This window comes from Sceloporus occidentalis, unplaced genomic scaffold (genome assembly GCF_023333645.1).
Source record: "Sceloporus occidentalis isolate IW3139 unplaced genomic scaffold, rSceOcc1.0.p SCAF_16, whole genome shotgun sequence".
Classification (NCBI taxonomy): domain Eukaryota; kingdom Metazoa; phylum Chordata; class Lepidosauria; order Squamata; family Phrynosomatidae; genus Sceloporus; species Sceloporus occidentalis.
The window spans coordinates 4,661,422-4,683,119 of record NW_028316996.1 but is presented as its reverse complement, the minus strand read 5'-3'; the positions used below and the strand labels follow the sequence as shown (position 1 = coordinate 4,683,119).

General features: G+C 43.1%; 1 protein-coding gene across 3 annotated transcripts in view; it reads left to right on the top strand.

Moving 5' to 3' along the window:
- Nucleotides 1-21,698, top strand: part of LOC149302957 (peroxisomal multifunctional enzyme type 2-like) — an 88,736-nt gene that overhangs the window by 43,712 nt on the left and 23,326 nt on the right. For all 3 annotated transcript variants that reach the window (XM_089481771.1, XM_089481772.1, XM_089481770.1), the window contains exon 15: nucleotides 7,123-7,188. In XM_089481771.1, coding sequence (XP_089337897.1) covers nucleotides 7,123-7,188 — 66 coding nt within the window. The remainder of the gene's footprint in view (nucleotides 1-7,122; nucleotides 7,189-21,698) is intronic.

The following is a 21,698-nucleotide window of genomic DNA, read 5'->3' as shown; positions in this document are numbered from 1 at the left end:
TTTTTCTTTAGCACAGTGGTACTGTGCAGGTCTTTTAGTTCTAGGGTCCTGGGTTCGATTCCCGGCCACTCTTTTTCATTTTTATTGCAGATAACTGAGTTGAACTAACTAGATAATTCTATATATAATAAAAAAAAAAAAAAAAAAAAAAAAAAAAAAGTATATATTTACCGTTAGCCTGCCTGCATCTCACACTTGTTTTGTTACCTGCCTGTTGGGGTGAACCCCCCCCTTGTACGTTGACGAGGGTGAACCCCTTGGCTCTTTGCTGCCTCTGGCTCTCAGGTTATTTGGGTCTTGGACCCACCATTTACTACAGGGTCACGTACCCTTTTATTGCGAGGGTGAACCCCTCTGCTGTCTGGTGGGGGTGACCCCCCCCTTTTTTCCCGCCTCTCTGCTACCGCTATATTACAGTATTGTTATTAGGAGCTGCTACCTCATTATACAAGCGGTTTTGCCCTTGCCTCTCTCTTACTATTTCCCCTTTATGTGTTTCAGATAACACATTGGGCATTATGGCGGATGATTCGGAGACACCTATCCCCGCAGCTTTTCAGGCATGGCTTCGTACTGCATTAGCGGCCTCTCTGCCCGCCGCTCTGGCTGAAGCTCAACAAGCCCGCCCGGGCCAGGCAATCATTCCGGCTGAGGCCGAGGAATCTGACAATGGGGTTTCCATCTCCCCCACCGACCGGGATCCCTCCCGCAAACGTGGTTGGGCGGCTGCCCCATCCCTCTCGGACAAGGGCAAGGGTCCTCTGAAGCGGTCCAGGCCTGTTACAGATCCCGAGTCACCATCAGCCGACCTAGAGGCAGAATATGAAACCTTAGATGAGTATCAGGCGGGCTCCTCTGGTCACGGCTCTCCTTCTGTTTTGGTTCCCGTTTTGCCACCCGACGACCCCAAACCCTCCTGTTCCAAGCAGGATCAACCTTTTGAGGTCACCGATCAGATGGGCATCCCACTTTTCGACCCCAGGGCAATCCGTCATCCACGCTCCACCGAATGGACCCCATCGGATCACATTGCGGAGTTTGTCAAGTTTTGGGTCCGCAGACCACTGGACAAAGAGGTTCGCCAGCGGCTCCGGTCAGAATGCCCCCGGCCAACCGTTCCCGCCAAGGTCACCAATACACCTGAGTTTGACCAATCATTCGTTACGTTCCTCACACGGAATGGCAAGGATCCCAGGAAGGGGATCGAGCTTGGTCTGCGTTCCACTCAAGACAAGCTCTTGGATGTTACGGGTCCTCTTACTCACATTTTTCAGATGGCGGACGAGGCCCTTCTCGATGGATCTCCGTTGGATCCGCATTTGGTTCGCGAGTGGACCCAGAGAGCCCTATGCCTTCTGGGAAATGCTAATTGTGCCCTGTCAGCTGAGCGCCGTAAAGCGGCTCTCTTCAAGCTCGATGCCAAATTGGTGGAGTTGGCCCCCAAGGAGCTTGGTCCTGAAGCGAACGGGCTGCTTTTTGGAGAGAAGTTCCTCAAGGATCTTACGCGTCACGTTACCGTCTTCACCTCCTTGGAGAAGGCGCAGACATCTTTGAAGAAGGTGTTCAGATCCGGGGACCGTTTTTCCGCCAGGGCTGGCCGGCAGAGGGGTCGTGCCGCCAGCAGGTCAGCCACCTTCGGCTCAAGACCCCGATATCAGGAGTCGTCCAACACCTTCCGGTCCCGCTTCCGCACACCATTCCAGCGTGGAGCCTACCGCGGTAGAGGATCTTCGTCCTTCAGGGGGAAGACTGCGTCAGGTAAAAATCTCTCCTGTTTTTCCCTCTCTACCTATTGCGGGCAGACTCGCCCATTTTTTCCATGCGTGGTCGGCCCTTTCCTCGGACCCCTGGGTTCTTCAGACGGTCCTAGGGTTTCGTCTGGAGTTCCTTTCGCCTCCGGTCCAAGCGTTTCCTCCTTGCCCCCCTCGATTTGCGCGCGCGGCAGTCGCTCTCGTCCATTCAGAACTCTGCTCGCTTCGGGACAAAGGGGCTATAGAACGGGCGTCAGGTTCCCCTCGTTTCTTAAGCAACATCTTTCTAGTGCGCAAGAAGTCGGGAGACTTTCGCCCCGTCATAAATCTGCGGGCCCTCAATGCATTCATAGTCTACCGTCACTTCAAGATGGAGGGCATACATCTCCTCCGCGACCTCTTACGTACCAACGACTGGTTTACGAGACTCGACTTAAAGGACGCCTACCTTACCGTTCCCATGCACCCGGACGACAGGGGTTTTCTGCAGTTCCATTGGCGAAACCGCCTTTGGCAGTTCACTTGTCTCCCATTCGGCCTCAGCTCGGCTCCCTGGTGCTTCACGAAGCTACTAAAGCCGGTTATGGAGTTTCTTCGTACGAGGGGCATCCGCGCCATTATTTATCTAGACGACATCCTCCTTATGGCGGGCGACGTGCAGACCCTCCTTCGCGACACCACGACCACGGTCCGTCTCCTGCAGGATCTAGGGTTCGTCATCAATGTGGAGAAGTCATCTCTCTCCCCCACTCAGACTGTCCAATTTCTGGGGTTCACGGTGGATTCTGTGGCAGCGGTACTCAGGTTACCGCCCGCAAAGGTCCAATCTATAAAAAAGGAGATTCGTCGCCTACTCGGTCGTCGCTGCGTTTCCCTTCGGAACCTCGCGAGGGTTATTGGCCTTCTGTCCTCGTCTATCCAGGCTATCTTCCCGGGCCCTCTCCACTATCGTGCTCTTCAGCGCTTAAGAACTTTCCATCTTCGCGCGTCGGGTTCTTACGATCACCTTATCTCTCTTTCCGACGAGGCTCGTCTGGAACTCCGCTGGTGGCTGGGGCACATGGAAGCTTGGAACGGTCGTGCCATTTTCGGCTCGGTTCCGGACTTCGTTCTGGACTCCGACGCCAGTCTGTTGGGCTGGGGAGCGGCCTGTGGCCCGGTGGCCACGGGAGGTCCGTGGACCGCCGAGGAGCGCGGCCTTCACATAAATTGTCTCGAGCTGATAGCCGGCTCCTTCGCGGTTCGCAGCTTCACCAAGGACCTTACGCACTGCTCCCTGGTTCTGCGCATGGACAACGTGTCCGCGGTGAGGTACATCAATCGTCTGGGGGGCTCTCGCTCGCGGCTTCTGACCGAGCTGACCAAGGATCTCTATCAATATTGTCTAGACAATCATCTGTCAATTCGGGCGGAGTATCTACCCGGGTCAGACAATTTGGTGGCGGACTGGTTCTCGCGCCATTGGAGGGACGCCAGCGACTGGCGTCTACTCCCCTCGGTCTTCCGCGCGATCGGGCTTCGCCGCGGTCCCTTTCATCTGGATCTGTTTGCGTCCCGGACCAACTGTCAGACTCCAGCGTTTTTCAGTTGGCTGCCGGATCCGCTCTCGCAGGCTGCGGACGCGTTCCTCCAGTCGTGGCCTCCGAGGGGAGCTTATGCGTTTCCCCCGTTCTCCATGATCCTTCGGGCTCTTCACACCGTAGCTCGTCAGGGTGTTACGATCGTTCTGCTGACCCCCCTCTGGAGAACTCAACCTTGGTTCCCGTTGCTCCTAGAGCTGTCTTGTGCGGATCCCCTTCTTCTTCCATCGTTGGGGGGCCTCTTGCTGGACCCAGACGGGCATCCTCACCCTCTGGTCCTGCAGGACCGCCTGTCCCTTGTGGCCTGGACAGTTTCCGGGGCTCCTGGGACATGTCAGGTTTATCGGCGACGGCTCGAGATCTACTCTGGGGATCCTGGGCTCCTGGCACCAGGAAATCCTATCTCCAGGCTTGGAGGGTCTGGAGTCGCTGGTGTCTGGAACAGCGTTGTGATCCCCTTACGGCCCCTGTAACGTTTGTCATCAACTTTTTGGCTCATCTTTTTTCCCAAGGGAAATCGTACAGGACCATCAACCTGTTTCGGTCGGCCATTTCTGCTGCGCACGTTCCCGTGGCGGGCCTTGGGGTCGGTAAAGACCCCGCGGTCTGTCGGCTCCTGCGCGGCATTCGGTCTTCCAGACCCCCTTTGCCTCGCTATGCTTCCTTTTGGGACGTTTCCAAGGTCCTTGAGTTCCTGGAGAGTTGGCCAGACAACGACCGGTTGTCCCTGCGTCAATTGTCTGCCAAACTTGCCTTGCTTCTTTGTCTGGTGTCCTTCCGTCGCGTTTCCGATGTTCTGGCCTTTGATGTTTCTTCTTTTTCTTTTTCCCCTGCGGGGGTTTCCGTTCGCATTTCACGCCGGACTAAATGTCTGTCGTCCTCGGTTTCTTATCCTTATTTCCCGGACAGACCTCGGTTGTGTGTGGCGCGTTGTGTTTTAGCTTACATTCACGTGACTAGTCCTTTTCGTTCCTCTGATTCGGGTCCTCTGTTCATCTCTTACGTTCGACCTTTCCGCCCGGTTTCGAGTCCCACCTTAGCCAGGTGGGTTCGCTGGATCCTTCGGTTGGCTGATGTTCCGGACTCTTTCGGGGCTCACTCGGTTAGGGGTGCGGCTGCCTCGGCGGCTTTCGCTGCGGGCAGTTCTATGGCCGACATCATGTCGGCGGCGGACTGGTCGCGGGAGTCCACGTTCCGGACTTTTTACTTTCGCCCTCTGTCTCATGCTTCTGTTAGCTTTATGGCTGGGCGTTAAAATTGCAAAATACGAAGCCTCCTGTCTTGCTGTAAAATTGGAGATTAATCTAGCCTTGGTGCAGAATTAATCTGAATTTTATTAAAGACAGGAGGCGAGTATTTTCCCCCCCTTCTAGATTTTCCCTCCCTGGGTTTTTTCGTTGGGTTTGCCTTTTTTTTCGAGGATTGTTTGTATGTGTTTACTGTTAGTTTTTATTTCATGATGTTTTCGGTATTATAACCAGTTTCTTGTGTCTTTATTACCAGGGCTTTTTTCCTTGTTACAAATGCCTGGTACTTTCACGTATTTGTTCTCCTTTTCAGGCCGCTCCTCCGCTGTCTAGAGTGTTCGTGGATCCTGTTCGTTCAGTTTTCTGCTGGGTTTTTCCGCTGGGATATGGCTGTTTGTTCCTGGTTTTTCCTGTTCGGCTTATCCTGGCAAAGAAAGAGGAGGAGTGACTGGACTTTGTATCATTTATAGGGTCTTTGGGCTCTGTTCTTATTGGTTATTTGTTCTTTTATCATTAACTGTTTTGCTGCTGGAGGTTATTCAGTAAAGGAAGTAATGCAAAATACTCGCCTCCTGTCTTTAATAAAATTCAGATTAATTCTGCACCAAGGCTAGATTAATCTCCAATTCCTTGCTTGTTTGCAGCCCTGTTCTTAGACACTGTGTTTTAATTCTCAAGTATTATATGTTGTAGGAGAAGAGCTGGTAGTGGGAATAGATGCATCCTAAGAATAACATTATCTGAGAAAAGGTCTCATTCCTGATAATTAAAAAAAAAAAAAATAGATGGCAGCCATATCTTCAGCTCCAAAACGGTGTTGTCTAAACAGTATGTATTTCTGTTAGTAGGACATTCAATCATAGATTTTATGTATTTAGTTGCTGAAGACCTTTCTTGGAGCGGTCACACAGTTTTATTTTGGTATTTTAAATTGTTAGTATAATGGCTGAAGGACCCTTTTACTTATGTCGTTAAAAGATCAAAATGTCTATTCTAATTTCTTGGAAAAAATAAAAGTGAGAAAGAAAGTCTCTGCTTTATAGGGGAAGTTTGTTCAGCCCAGCAATTTTACAGCATTGTGAAGTGAAGTGTGAGAGTACATTTTCTATTTCATATTATCCATGTCCTGTGGATATATGCAGAACTTAATTTAGCTGCTCACGTGCACAAAAATCAGTAGTTAAGGAAAAGAAGAGAAGAACCCACACTCCACCAGGTTTTATTTTCCTGACACAGGGAAATTCGCTTTTATAAATGCTTCTTCACTTTATGGGGCAACTGAACTAAGATCCTCTAATTACACTTTAATGTGTAGTCTTTATTTAAGTAGTTTATCTACTGAAAAATGCTTTCCTTACTTCATAAAAGTGTGTGCCAAAGTTATTTTAGATAATTGGCTTTCCATCGACTATTAATGCGACAGATAAAGCTGCTATTTTCAGATGATATAAACATAAACCTTTCTAAGAACTAACCATTCCACTGTGTCAAGTTTGTGGCTGCTTTATATCTTGGCTGAGCTTTGTGTTTACACATTCATTTATTTTTCTAAATTGGATAATAAAAGAATGTTGTCTTGCTCCTTGCAACATTATGTATTACACACAAGGATGATGCATGAGCCATTGCCACAAACCATGGCAGTACCGCCAACATAGGTCATCTAAAACAGTTAACCGATAGAGTCTAAGCTACAGTATCTCACAAAAGTGAGTACACCCCTCACATTTTTTTAAATATTATATTACCCTATTGGCTCGATTATAGGCCGCACCCGATTATAGACCGCACCCTAAAAGTTAGGTGCTTTTTTAAAGAAAAATTTTTATTAGAAAAAAAAAACTTACTGGAATAGATATGCTGCCACTCTGTCCCCCCCCCCGAGATATGCTGCCACTCTGTCCCCCCCCGAGATATGCTGCCACTCTGGGCCCCCCGAGATATGCGGCCACTCTGGGCCCCCCCGAGACATGCTGCCCCTCTGCCCCCCCTGAGATATGCTGCCACTCTACCCCCAAGATGTTTTTACATGTAAGATCATTTGTGGTTGTGTCTTTGAGGATAGCCATGGGAGGAGAGTTATATGAATGCAGTATGTAAGGATGCCTTTTTTATCGGGCTGGCGCTTACTTTTTAGAGCACTGGTTCCTAACCTAGTCCTTAAGGTACACTAACAATCTGGAAACCATTGCCTTAGAAAGTATCCACCTCCATATAGGACTTTTTTTGCCTCAATAAAGTGAAGTTGATGCTTTTACTAAAAATTAAGTATTGATCCAATAAACAAAGCTACTACTACTACTACATACTGGCATGTCTGTTGTTGTATGTAAGACTTGCAGTAGAGACACATCAGGTTTGTGGTAGAGTTGGGTTTGAATCTATTCCAGGCAAATGATCGATTCCGAAAATATTGGGTGTAATCTCATGTTATGTACAGGCTTTGGATATGTGTTTTTTTTGGATCTCGTTCCATTGTTGATAACTATTTAATTTGAATGCATGTGTTGGAAAAAAATAACATTAACTTTTTTGTCTTCTCAGGAAACTGCAAACCCACCTAATCGTCCCCCTGATGTTGTTGTAAATGATGCTACCACTGCTGACCAGGTAATTAGAAACATAGAATGTTTAAATTCCCTCATATATTAACCTTTAATATATATATATATATATATATATATATATAATATGTTAGTTTTATATCAAAGATTTGGTACACATTTTAGACATCAATATGTATAAATTGTGATTCTGATGCAAAGTGGTCTTTTCAGCATAGAAAGCAATATAATCAGCAGTGGATTTTCAGTGATAAAAATCACTTTTTTAAACTTTATGTCAAAAGCGTATTTTATTCATAAGTTCTGTAGTATTGCTAACAAGTGCCCCCAGTACCTGGGATTTGTCATGTACTTTTTAGGACACTTGTGTGTGTCAAGAGGTGGGGGTAAGGCTGATGCCAAAAGTGGGTCAGAGGCATGGCCACCCATCCACCTTTCACGCAGCATCTTCTCGCAGTAGTCATCTGCAGAGCATTGCCACGTGGAAGCTGTAACAGCTCTTATGTCTTCTGATTTGACAGCTCCCTAAGATGGTCAGGGAGTCATAGGATCTTTCCAATGAGCCTATAAACCCCACTGCCAGAAAAATTGAGACAGTGCCCCAAAATTGACATATTACACTGTCATGAGTTATTCAACAACAATAAAGCCAAAATGGAGAAGCCATGTGTGAAAAACTAAGTACACCTTATGATTCAATAGCTTGTAGAACCACCTTTAGCAGCAATAACATGAAGTAATCATTTTCTGTATGGCGTAATCATTTTGGTTCTGCCCTTTTGCGAATGTACTCCAAGATGCCAGAATGTAAGACTGATTTGCGGAGAAAGAGAGGTGGAGAAACAATTCTCTATCTCTGTGTAACTATGAGAGCAATAAGAGGCAAACTGATTTTTTTTTTGTTGGGGGTCCCTCCTTGTTTTTTGACATTCAAACAAATTGATGAAATTGCCAATTTGTTTTAAAATTCATGCAAATCAAGTCTGTGAAAGACAGTCACAGTGATCACATGCAATAAATGACAACTCAGTGTAGGAGTGCGTGGCAGCGTATAAGTGTGCAAATGAGCGAGTGTAAAAAAACACTAGTTTTGATTTTTTTTTCCAATGGAGTTCTCTTATATTCAGGCTTTTTTACATGTATTTATTTATTATCCGAAGTTTGGGGTATCAACTTATATTCAAGCAAGTACGGTATATAAGCAGATATTTAAATATGTGTTCATTCAAGGGAATATTTCCATATAGCAACAATACAGTTAATATTGCAAAAAAAAAAACGTAATATAATCCCCCTCAAGGTCTATCATCCTAAGTAATGGATATGCCGTTTTTTTCCTCTGCGTGCTGCCATGTTCAGTGTTCTGCATCGGTTTCCCAGCTGTCGGTTTCAGCAATGTCATTTATGGTTCTGTATGTTACAGGGATCATTTCATTACACCAGGGAAAGGTTTAAAATTCAGTTACGCTTCTTCTTGTGTTCTTGCAGCTAAAAGTAAAAGAAAAAAAATCTATATTAATCCCTTAAGGGCTTTTTGCCACTAAAAATTAGGCGTTTACAGCAGAATAAATCACTTGGCAAAATTAACCTTAGCCTTTTCTGAACACATTATTTGAAAGTCTTGGGATATGTTTGGCCCGTGGTCTTCTGCTGCAAGGATTATCTTTTCAGATAGATCCTGTTAATATCCATTGCATACCCATTTCACACCCTTAATATATAAGTGTTCTGTTTCCTTGGTTTTATCTGATCTGTAAGCAGATCTGTTTGCACATGACTGCCCCTTTAAGAAGATGTTTTCCTTGCCACCAACATTTTTCCCTGTTTTTGATACTGGGTTTGGAAAGATTTTTATAGAAACCAGAACTCTTTTAGTCTTTATATGTTTAAGTGTACCCGATTTAAGTCATTAAGTTCCTCTATCAAGAAGCATTTAATAAAGATAAAGAGCACAAAGCATTGTCTGTCTGTATAACATTTCCTTGCCAAGTATTGAACAAGAGCTTATGATCAATAGATGGGAAAAAGCACATGATGGTCAAATGAGGCAATTACATTGTGACAGTGTGTTTGTGAACAAGAGGCCATTATCTGCGTCTCTGCCGTCATTTGCACCTTTAAGTTAGAATGAATGTATTACAATGCTGGCAATACTCCAGAAAATCCTAGAAACGCAATCACAATGATACATGAGACCTTTTGCAAGGTTGTGAGAATGTTAATTTGTATTGGTTTATGGGAGATGTACGAGTAGCCTTTTTTTTTTTTTTTTTTTTTTTTTACTTGCAATCAGTTTTTGATGCATAATACTTTACTTACTGACCTTTCCCTTATGAAGCCCTATTCCAAACATCTTGGCTTTTAAGATGACGACTTGGTTCTGTGGGAATACCATGTGTCCACATATGGGAAGTGTTATAAATATAAAAACGTGTCTGTATCTTACTGTGATTACTGAATAACATTTAATGTATGAATATATATATATATATACACACTGTTATGCTATCAATAACCACTAACTATTGAGTGTAAAGTCATATTCCACACTCCTTGTTTTCTGCAATTAACAACATTTATTAAGAGAGGCTAAACAAATTAACAATACATATACAAATTACTATAAGTTAGTATATGCTGTTACCAAACTATCTATTCATTGATTGAATGGAAATAACAAAGACACAGCAGGATAAGCCTGTAAACACGTGATACAATTACCACTCCCTTGTGATCATCTCCACGCAGACTCAGAGAGAGAGAGAGAGAGAGAGAGTTGGCAGGACTTTATAAACACAATAAGTCCTCCTTCTGCTGGACACTCCCCTGGTAACCTATCTTCTCCAGTGACCCTTAGAGACCAAGGTGATAGAAAAGGGAAAGGACATTGCACTGGGGGAGGGAGTGGAAGGTGACCAAATGTCCTAACTGATTTGCCATGTGCTCTGCAGAGAAGAATCTCCATTAATGTTTGAGACCATTTTAGGTCTTGTATAGAGAGGCTTTGCCCATTGGATCTCTGCATCATAACACCATTTCACTTCATTGGCATACAGTTGGTTGTCAATCATGCCTTCCTTTTTACAGGAAGGAAGAAACCATTCCTCATAAAACCTAACCGTTAATTATCATGTTTGTCCTATAAATGGATCTGCCTGTATGTGGGTTTTGTGTTCGTGTGAGCCAAAAATGTATGGTCAGTATGGCCCTGATTTATGTCATCTTTAATGGTCACATTAATGGTTATCTACTTGCAAACTTGTCTCAAGTTGTTAGATGGTTAGACTTCTTTTAGAGTAAGACTGTCGCGCTTGTCCTCCATGTGGAGTGGCTTGGTCTTCAGCTACAAAGCTTTCTTTTCACACTCTGCATTGTTGAACTGGTTTGGTACCATAGTAAAGTCTTGATCACTTACACTCTATTTCTCCGTGTTCTGTTTATTATTTATATTGTTTATATTACTGATTAACATAATGTTTAGTGTGGGGCAAAGCAAGTCTTCCGGCTGGTCTAGTGGATGTAGATGAGTGTTTAATGTCTCTGCTATTTGTCAAACAATTTAAATACTCAACAAACAAAAACTGTCTGTGCTTCTCACCCTAATAAGGTTGGGAACAAATATATAAACAATCTAAATGAGAGGTTTTGGTTATATGAATTGGCCAAAGCATAATTAAGCTCACCCGCCACGTCAAGGACGCCTTTAAATAGGGTGAGAACCTACTCTCACCTCCTACATAGTGGGCACACAAAGCAGTTTATACTGCTACCAAAACCCTATTAATGTGTTGGGGAGGTGCAATTAAACCTCCTCCCGATAAACCCCTGGACAGCAAGCTGCAACCAGACTGATGAGGAGCCAACAACCTCAGGTGTGAGCATGCTGCAAATACAGTGTAATTTTCCGGTATCACGGTAGACCAGCTTGGCCATGTCAGAACCCAATACAATTTGAAACAGTATTTATGTAGTAATTGCCCCTTTTTTTTTTTTTTTAAGTTGCCTTGGCTATAGCGAATCTCTTTGAAAAATCTCTAGCATTTAAACTACTCAATTTTTTTTTATTTGTTTTAAGCTGTTCATGATCTTTTTCTCTCCCATTTGTCCCATAACTGTCAATTTAAAATGTAAATTTTGTGACTGTTTATTAAGAAGGAGATTATTGCTAAACATTTTCAGATGCTGAACCAGTAAAATGATGCTTTCTCAATAATACCATGATGGCTTTCTTAATGCCGTCAGATCCCTCAAGCATTAAACGAGGTTAAATGAGACATTTGCTCAGGATGCAATTTCATAGATTTTTTTTTTGTCTTATTTACCTTAGCTGGCCTACACAAAACATAGCATATAATATATTAATCATAGTCGCTATGTTGAAGAATCTTGCCTGGTCTCTGAAAAATAAGTGAAAACTATTGCGCATGATACTTTTTACGAATGGAGGTTAAGATGTCAGTATAAATATAGTGCTATCACACCGCAGTTCATAAATCATGAGTTATTTACCATCTACATATAAAATGTATGGTATTACTGCATATATGTTATGGTTGCCACCAGTCAGCTCCAGTGCTGGCTTGGTGAATGTTCTTCAGTCCCCCGTTTGCAGGTGCGATAAGCACTAACATCGATTTCAATTCCTGCCACTGATTGGCTGCCTCAAGCAGCCAATTAGTGGCAAGACATTTTGGACCAAGGAGGAGGAGGACTAAGTTGATTGGACAAATATGGCTACAACTTCTAGGTCAACTCACAGAATACTCTGATATGCATTCTTCTTTAATGGGAGTGTCAGGGACACTGAATTGTCCCTTTTAATAGAGGCAAATACAGTGGGGTACTTATCAAGATATAGCATGCCTGGTTAGTGGCGAGCCAACCTAGCCTGATGTGTCATCCTGACATAGTGAACTGGCAAAATAGATTTATTTTTATTATTTTTGTAAATCCCTTCAGGGTAAGTCTTATTAAGAAATGCCTGTGAATCTTTTGTGTACAGTGTGAAATTAAGGTTTTGTATAGAAAATGTCACAGTCTTCTGATTAGAACCTGATTTGTCACTTGAGGACATTAAAAGAGAGAAGTCAACTTTCTTGTCTGGTAGTTTTGCATGTGGCCTTTTCTTAGGTCCACAGGCAAAACTGAAAAATGCCTCAGACAAGAATTCTTTCACCCTCCTTTTGTATCTGGATGAATTACTAAATTGTTAAGAAATATGACTTGACAGTTTGCATTATTAATTGGAGAACAATCAAACCGCATTACAAATTACTTCACTCATGTCCTTAATCAATTTACTTTTTTCATCCTTCACAGGAAGTTTTTTTGCCCGTTTGAACCTCCTTCCTTACGTCATTGTAAAACTTTAAATGTTTCTCACTTACGATGCTTAAATAGAAAAGTGAATGAGCCGTTTCTTAGAATCTAATATTTTTGTTTAACGTTTTTCTGCTTGCTTTTTCTTGTGAGATACGAATGTTCTAAATGTACAGTTCTAGGAATGATATATATATATATATATATATATATATATATATACTTGAATCAAAATAATCTCCATAAAGCAAGGTGTAGTCGATTAAACTAGGCTGCACCTGTCTTTGAGGGCATATATCTACCTTGCTCTATGCACATTTTACAGGCTGCTGGGGGTGTCTGGTTATGACATCATGAAGGGAGAGTAGCGAAAGTTACGCTATTCTTCTATAGATGGCCAGAGACTGATCTCCCTTTTACCCACTCCCATTACAATTTTCCTGTTGTACGAGGACCACAAGGGGTTGTATGTATTTAGCACATGAGATGCATTTTATCATTTATCTGAACTGATCGTTTTTTTTCTTTTCTTTTCTATTATGAAGGGACATGTTTCTCATCCTATTATCTAATGGAGGATTAAAATATAATAATTTTACTCATTTTACTGCCAATGCCAGTATTTTTATTTTTTTACTTTTAGCCCTTCCTAAAAATCAATGGATTCTAAATTGGACTTAAATTTGCCCAATCCTGCAATATTACACAATGCAGTGGCATTAGGGTCTATTCAGTAAATGCAAAGTTATCCGGTAAGATTGCAGTTGTGTTTCAGCTCCCTGACTCCACTATGCATTATGATGGGCCAACCCTAGTCTGCTACTCTTTTTTTTATAATGTATAAGTTCAATCATTGAAATTTCTTCACCCATTGAATTATGCATCATACAAGGCCGGCTTATCCTTCTTAACAGATAAATCTGCATGTGATGACCCTTAATGTACAGGAAAGACAACTCTCCTGCAACCTCTCCTGATAACTCTTCCTTTAGAGAATAAACTCCATTGATTTGGGAACATGATGTATAAATAATACCCGAGAGAGTGTAGTAAAAAAATTGCCATAGCATGCTGTACGTAACAAACTGACCTCGCTGATTTAGAATGATGAAATAATTTTATGTTGAATAATTGTAGCAAGGTTTCTACTGGGTGAGAGAGCACCTCTGCAGGTATAAATGAAATCCTAAATGGGTATGAATTAATGAGTTCTTTAAATCTAGGTCTTTGTTCAGTCTCTTTAATTCAACTCCATTTTATTCCTCAGTGCATTTCAAATGTGCACAAAAACCTAGACCCAACCCAGACTACCGATAATTGTGATGCCGCAGTTTACTTGTGTGTTGTTCATATACGTGCATATTCCCCACAATATTTTAGCACTGCTGTGTTTGCCTTTAAAATATTTAACTACGGTATATTAATAATTTATATTGGTTATCGATAACTGAGCTGAATGCGTTGATAAGTGAAATGTATGTCTTTAATATATATATATATTTCTGCTTATCTCAATGTATATCACAGCGTTTAATGATTGATATATAGTGTATAAGGGTGGGTGTGTGTGTGTTTAGGTGCCCTGTTTAGACATTTGTATTGATAGAGGAGTTTTTCATCTCATATTTATAATTTTTGCTGAGTTTCTGGCATTTATTATTCCTTTTCATTAAACTGCTCGATAAAAAGGTAGATAAAACCTGGCGTCATTAGCCGAACCTTGCATTAGGGTAATATCACTACACCTCTATGGGATGTTCCAGTCCATGTTGAATTGAGTTGAACCAAGATAATGATTCCTGAAAACTGCCTCTGCTATTTATAAATCAGTTCTTCATTTTTCTCAAGTTAAGTTTTTTTGAGTCAACTTCAAGTTGCCTTTTGTTAAAACGATTTTGCTTGGGTAATGTGAGTTACTCAGCGTTCCTACCCACTAGTTGACTAAGTATTATGTGTTTTAGTGAAACTTTACTTGGCTAAATTTCCCTCTACACCTACTTAAAAAGTTATTCCAGAACAGTTTGCAAGCTCAGCGTTGGAAGCTTGGGAATTAAGATTTGGTTAATTTAACCATTTTATCCTGAACATCTTACTCTACACTTCTGCTAAACGGGAATGTGAAAATAATCCCACCTTTACAATCAAGTGTTTTTTATTTTCCATTTCTTCAACAATATATAACTTCCTAAGAGAGCAACCAGTAGTTCTTATGGAATATTTGCTTTTTCAAACCTTGGTAATCGCTACTGCAGCTGTGTGTTTGAATCCTTATATTTTGTTAAAGTACAGAAAATTACTCCTTTGTGAATGGGTGGAAAAACAAATCCTGATAACATGCTATTTCTTGAGAGCCACATGGATTGTATCTTTTAAGATATAATTTTTTTTTTTTTTTTAAGAACTTCATGCCGAATACAAAACTTTTTGGTGATGCATTTTAGAACCATCAGTGGTAATTTATCATGGGCTGAGACATGGTAGTTTCCAGTGTATTATGTTTTCGTCATAGGTATGTGTGTGTGTATATTTATACACAAAGTTTGGTATTTTGGCTGAGTGCTATCCTAGGGCTGAACCAGGGTAGTGCATCAGCTTGCCCCAAGTATTTACCTCTGCAGCTGTTGTCCTCCAATTGCTTTGGAGGTTTTGCTGGGTAGGCAAGCACCTCCATATTGTGGGCCGGTTATCTCTGATCTCTCTAACCACCATGTGGAGCAGCAGCACTTGGTAGCATGCCCTGGAATTGCTGTCATCTATGTGTGTGTGTACGTAATTTTGTGCAACAATACATTTGCAAGCAAGCACTCTTTGTTTCCATTTGTTTGTTTTATTTTTATTATTGTTGTTATTGTTACAAATCAAAGTGTTTTATTTTTGTAGAGTTATTCTTAGCCTGAACAAAGAAGTATATAAGTTTATACTAAACTGTCTCTAAATGTTCTTTCTAATGGTTAGTAATGGTCAGTAAAAACGTACAATCAGCCATAACATTATGACCACCTACCTAATATTGTGTAGGTCCCTGTTTTGCCGCCAAAACAGCCCTAACCCCTCGAGGTATGGACTCCACTAGACCGCAGACCTGAAGGTGTGCTGTGGTATCTCACACCAAGACGTTAGCAGCAGAACCTTTAAGTCCTGTAAATTGCGAGGTGAGGCCTCCATGGATGCATCTGTTCTTATGCTCACGTGCTCATTGTAGGTGTCACAGAGCTGGATAGTCCGACCGACTACCTCCGCTGACTTGTGCTCCCTTAGCATGGGACACACACACTCATTCCCCAGTTTCCCAGTCACTAGCTGAGGCTCAGTGTAGGGTAGAACCAAAATGAAGACTACTTTATTTTTCACACACATGGCTGGATATAGCCAACAAAGCACACATTAACATAAATCAAGATATTGGGGTACAAAGTGGCCCCTTAATCTGCCCCCCCCCCCAGAGACAGTAGGGTCAGTAAAGTGATTAACAATACAATGAGGTCCCAACCTCCACTATCTATTACTGGTCGAAATCAGTTCCAAGGTATGGTCGGGGTAAATGTCTGTAGTGGTGGCACTGGGGGGGCTACTGACTTATACAATATATTAGTACACCATGGGGGGGAGCTGACTTGTACAACATAGTAGTGCACCATGTGGTGGTGGGGGTGATACTAAACTAAAACAATGGCGGTCACTCCCTAGCTGCATATCCTAGCTGTCTGCCAAAGATAATTCTGGGGGTAGACACAGAAGTCTTTACAAAGTTCTTTATGCAATTAATATGGTCTGTTAGAGATGTTGAGCTCTGGATCGTAACCCAGGAACTAATTTTCCCGGTTTTGGATCATTAACTTTTTCACCTACAGTATTCCTTTACCGTTACTTGTTGCAATAGAATAATGGCAATCTGCGCATGCAGTGGCGTCTCCAGCTTTCATATTTAGGGGGGGCACATGGGGGGCCAGGGACCAAAGTAGGGGGGCCAATTATAAAACGGTACATATACACTATATAGGGCTGAAACAACTAATCGATAAAATCGATAATGAAAATCGTTGTCAACGATTTTCATTATCGATTAATCGAACCGATTTTTATCGATTATAAAAAGTTTTTTTCAGAGCAAATGCTCTGAAAAACTCCTCTCCTTATATAATCCGACCTCAAACAGAGATCAGATTATAACACTAGAATCTAGATCCCCGCAACGCTGCAGGGGACCTGGATTCCCCTCACTGTCGGCCGGTCTCTCACTTCCGTCTCTCTCCCCCCTCCCATACACCCCTCTGACTCCTCCCCCCTCCCATACATCATTCTGCCTCTCTCCCGACTCCGTTACTGACAGTCACTTTCACTGCAGCTTCATAGAAGCCTCAGCGTAAGTGAAGGTGAGTAACGGAGGCGATGCAGACACCCACCGGCTGACAGGATGATTCTCTGTCAGCCGGTGGGGGTCTGCATGATGCGCACAGACAGCCTCCGTTACTGCCCTTCACTTACGCTGAGGCTTCTATGAAGCTGCAGTGAAAGTGCCTGTCAGTAACGGAGCCGGGTAGAGAGGCAGAGCAGTGTATAGGAGGGGGGAGGAGTCAGAGGGGTGTATGGGAGCCACCCTCCCATACACCACTCTGGCTCCTCCCCCTTCCATACGCCACTCTGCCTCTCTACCCGGCTCCCTGGTGTCTTGTGAACCTCCGTTGCTGACAGGAGGCAGAGTGGAGTATGGGAGGGGGGAGGAGGCAGAGTGGAGTATGGGAGGAGGCAGAGTGGAGTATGGGAGGGGGGAGGAGGCAGAGTGGAGTATGGGAGGGGGAGGAGGCAGAGTGGAGTATGGGAGGGGGGAGGAGGCAGAGTGGAGTATGGGAGGGGGGAGGAGGCAGAGTGGAGTATGGGAGGGGGGAGGAGGCAGAGTGGAGTATGGGAGGGGGAGGAGGCAGAGTGGTGTATGGGAGGGGGGAGGAGGCAGAGTGGAGTATGGGAGGGGGGAGGAGCCAGAGTGGTGTATGGGAGGGGGGAGGAGCCAGAGTGGTGTATGGGAGGGGGAGGAGCCAGAGTGGAGTATGGGAGGGGGGTGAGTTATAGTGGTGTATGGGGGGTATTATGAATTTCAGGGCATATAGGGGGTATAAGGCATATCGATATTAGGCATATCAGGAGGGCATAAAACATATCTGGGGTAAAAGGTATATCAGGGGGCTCAGTGGCATATAGGGGGTATAAGGCATATCAATATTAGGCATATCAGGGGGGCATAAAACATATCTGGGGGTAAAAGGTATATCAGGGGGCTCAGTTGCATATCACTGGCATATAAGGAGTATAAGGCATACCAGGCTCACAGTGGCATATCAGGGGGCACAGTGGAATCTGGCATATAAGAGGTATAAGGCATATATGGGGGCAGAGTGGCAAGCTGGGGGTCAGATGTGCATAACCGGGGCAGTTTGGTAAATAAAAAAAAATTTAAACAAGGCTTTTTTCTCATAGTTTTTATTAAATATGAAAAATAGTTAACATATGAATTAATATTTACTAATAACTAGGGCTGCAACTAACGATTATTTTAATAATCGATTAGTTGGCCGATTATTTTTTCGATTAATCGATTAATCGGATAAAAAAAAAACAATATGCAAATTTTTTGTTTATTTAAAATAATTTAATGAACTGGATGTTAAAAAACAACTTCAAATTTACATTAACATTCTTATTTTGTTATGATGTAATAAAAAAACAATATGTTCAAAGTACAAAAACCCAAACACAATATTTATGAAACAAAATAACCCCAAACATTCTGAAAAGAGGTGGACTATTACTGTTCAAGAAACTTTGCCCCAGCCCTGGCACTTTGCACCCAGCACTTTGCACCCAGCACTTTGCACCCAGCCCTGGCACTTTGCACCCAGCACTTTGCCCCACCCCTGGCACTTTGCACCCAGCACTTTGCACCCGGCACTTTGCACCCAGCCCTGGCACTTTGCACCCAGCACTTTGCCCCAGCCCTGGCACTTTGCACCCAGCACTTTGCACCCAGCCCTGGCACTTTGCACCCAGCCCTGGCACTTTGCACCCAGCACTTTGCACCCGGCACTTTGCACCCAGCACTTTGCCCCAGCCCTGGCACTTTGCACCCAGAACTTTGCACCCTGGCACTTTGCACCCAGCCCTGGCACTTTGCACCCGGCACTTTGCACCCAGCACCCGGCACTTTGCACCCAGAACTTTGCACCCTGGCACTTTGCACCCAGCCCTGGCACTTTGCACCCAGCCCTAGCACTTTGCACTGTGCCCCTGCACCCAGTCTCCAACTCTGCCCTGCACCCAGCCCTGCCCCCACATTCTGCCCTGCCCCCACACTCACACCCTGCACCCACTCTGCCCTGCACCCACACTCACACCCTGCACCCACTCTGCCCTGCACCCACACTCACACCCTGCACCCACTCTGCCCTGCACCCAGTCTCCAACTCTGCCCTGCACCCAGTCTCCAACTCTGCCCTGCACCCAGTCTCCTGCCCTGCCCCCACACTCACACCCTGCCCTGCATCCCCACCCCCACTCTGCCCTGCACTCAGTCTCCTACCCTGGCCTGCCCCCCCACCCCCACTCTGCCCTGCATCCCCTGAAACCCCACCCCCACCCCCGCGAATCGCTCTGTGCGAATGGAGCCACTCGCACAGAGCGAACCGCTCTGTGCGAACGGAGCCACACGCAACTAAAAGAAGGCGGAGAGTGCAGCGGAAGCGGGGAACGCTCGCGGAGGTAAGTAAAAGGAGCCGAGTGCTCCAACAACGAATCGATCACTTGATTAATCGAAAACGGAAATCGTCGACAACGATTTCCGTTATCGATTATTATCGATTTTATCGATTCGTTGTTTCAGCCCTACTAATAACTTTGTATTAAAACCTAGTTTGAGAAACACTGTTTGGGTTCTTGTAGCTTTTATTATTATGTCTGTAAAATAAGAAGGTGAATAGAGAGAGGCCATTGCAATAAAGAGATGAAAGTGTGAATTGTACGTTTTTTTATTACATTATTTTAAATTGAAAAAAAATGAATTTTTTTTATCTGATTAATCGAAAAAATAATCGGCCAACTAATCGATTATTAAAATAATCGTTAGTTGCAGCCCTAATATATATATATATATATATATATATATATATATATATATATATATATATACACACACACACACGTTAGACGTGCATTTTTAACTGCATAATATGCACTTATCTCTTTGAAGTAAAGACCGTGATTGAAATATGATTTCAAAATAACAGCTAAACTGGCAGTTATTTTTCATTCTTTAATATTAGCCCCTCCTGACAATATATATAAATATTAGACCCTGCTGCCGATATATAGAAATATTACACCCTGCTTCCGATATATATTAATATTAACCACTGCTGCGGATATATATTGATATTAGCCCCTGCTGCGGATATATACCTATATTATACCGTGCTGCCGATATACATAAAAATTATACCCTGCTGCCGATATATATTATTTGACCCTGCTGCCAATATATATTAATATTAGCCCCTACTGCCAATATATATTATTAGTCCCTGCAGCCAATATATATAATTAGCCCCTGCAGCCAATATATATTAATATTAGCCCCTGCAGCCAATATATATTAGCCCCTGCTGCTGATATATATTAATATTAGCCCCTGCTGCCGATATATATTAATATTAGCCACTGCTGCCGATATATATAGTATTAGTCCCTGCTTCCTGTATATATTAATATTAGCCCTTGCAGCCAATATATATAAATATTAAACACTGCTGTCAATATATAAATAAATATTAGACCCTGCTGCCAATATATAAGTAAATATTAGCCCCTGCTGCCAAAACATATATAAATATTTGCCCCTGCTGTCAATATATATATAAATATTAGAACCTGCTGCCAATATATTTTATAGTGAAAAAATTGGATCCTACCCAAGCATTTCCTTGGGCCCCGCTCAACGCTCCCTTGCATGCAATCACTCCCTCCGCTACCACACCAAAAATATATATTTGCCACACTGACTGCAGATCAGGGGAAGACCGTGAGTCAGTCCTGCACCGTGACATTGAGAGGTCCTCTCCCCTGTAATCATCCCCAGAGTCCCTTTGTCCCCTCATTCACTAAACCATACCGCTCTTTTACTTACACCCTGTAGTTCAGGTATAGCTCAAATAAACAACACATGGAAAGAGCACATGCAACTGAATAAGATTTAAAAAAAAAAAACTGTATTTGCAGGTATACATAAATAATGTATGGAAATTTAGCCGATACAGATCAACAGAATTTGACACACTATTTGACATCCAAACAACTATAAATCATTCTTTTTTATCACATTATCACAGAAATCAAAAAAGTCACAAAACTTTTAGCCATTAATGCAACACAACCATCTTAGCACTGCATCACCAAATGAACACCTCATCACAGATAACACAATGCATACAGCTGCATATAACTAAGCTGAATAGCACTTGGAAATAGCGTTTTCACAAACTCTGAACCAACATCTAACTTTTAATAATATATTCAGATTGAAATAAGACTAAATAACACAAAACCTTTACTTTTCCTCTCACTGATTTCTAGGCCTAGAAAGTTTTGTCCTCTGAAGCGACCACAAAATCTGGATAAATAAAAATTACAAAGTTCTATTTAACCCTCTACAGCAAGTAAAGTGCCAGGAAACAGATGACCAAACACATATCAGGACTGGGTCTGCCACACTGACACCCAAACACATACACTAGGACAGGCTCTGCTGCCACATGGACCCCCACATCAGGATGGGATAACCTACTAATAGTATAAAAAATGCCTTCCACATTGCTTTGTTGTTTGTGTGTATTGACCCCCCCTTTGTGCATTTTTGAAATACACCCTTGTGTATTGAATTGATGCCGCCAGCCAGCCCCCCTCCCTTGTGTATTTATTTATTTGATGCCCCCAGCCAGCCCCCCTCCCTTGTGTATTGATGCACCAACCCCTTGTACTGGTTAATATAATGGCCCCTATACTCATGTGTATTAACCCCCCCCCATTTGTGTATTGATATATGTGACATCCTTCTAACCACCCTGATGTGTAATTATGTCCCCAGCCACCATCTTTTTGTATTATTTAATTTTCCCAATGCAGCCCCCCCTTGTTAATGTCCCTCCTTCTGTCACCTCCACTATTTATTTAAAATAAAATACTTTTTTTGCTGGC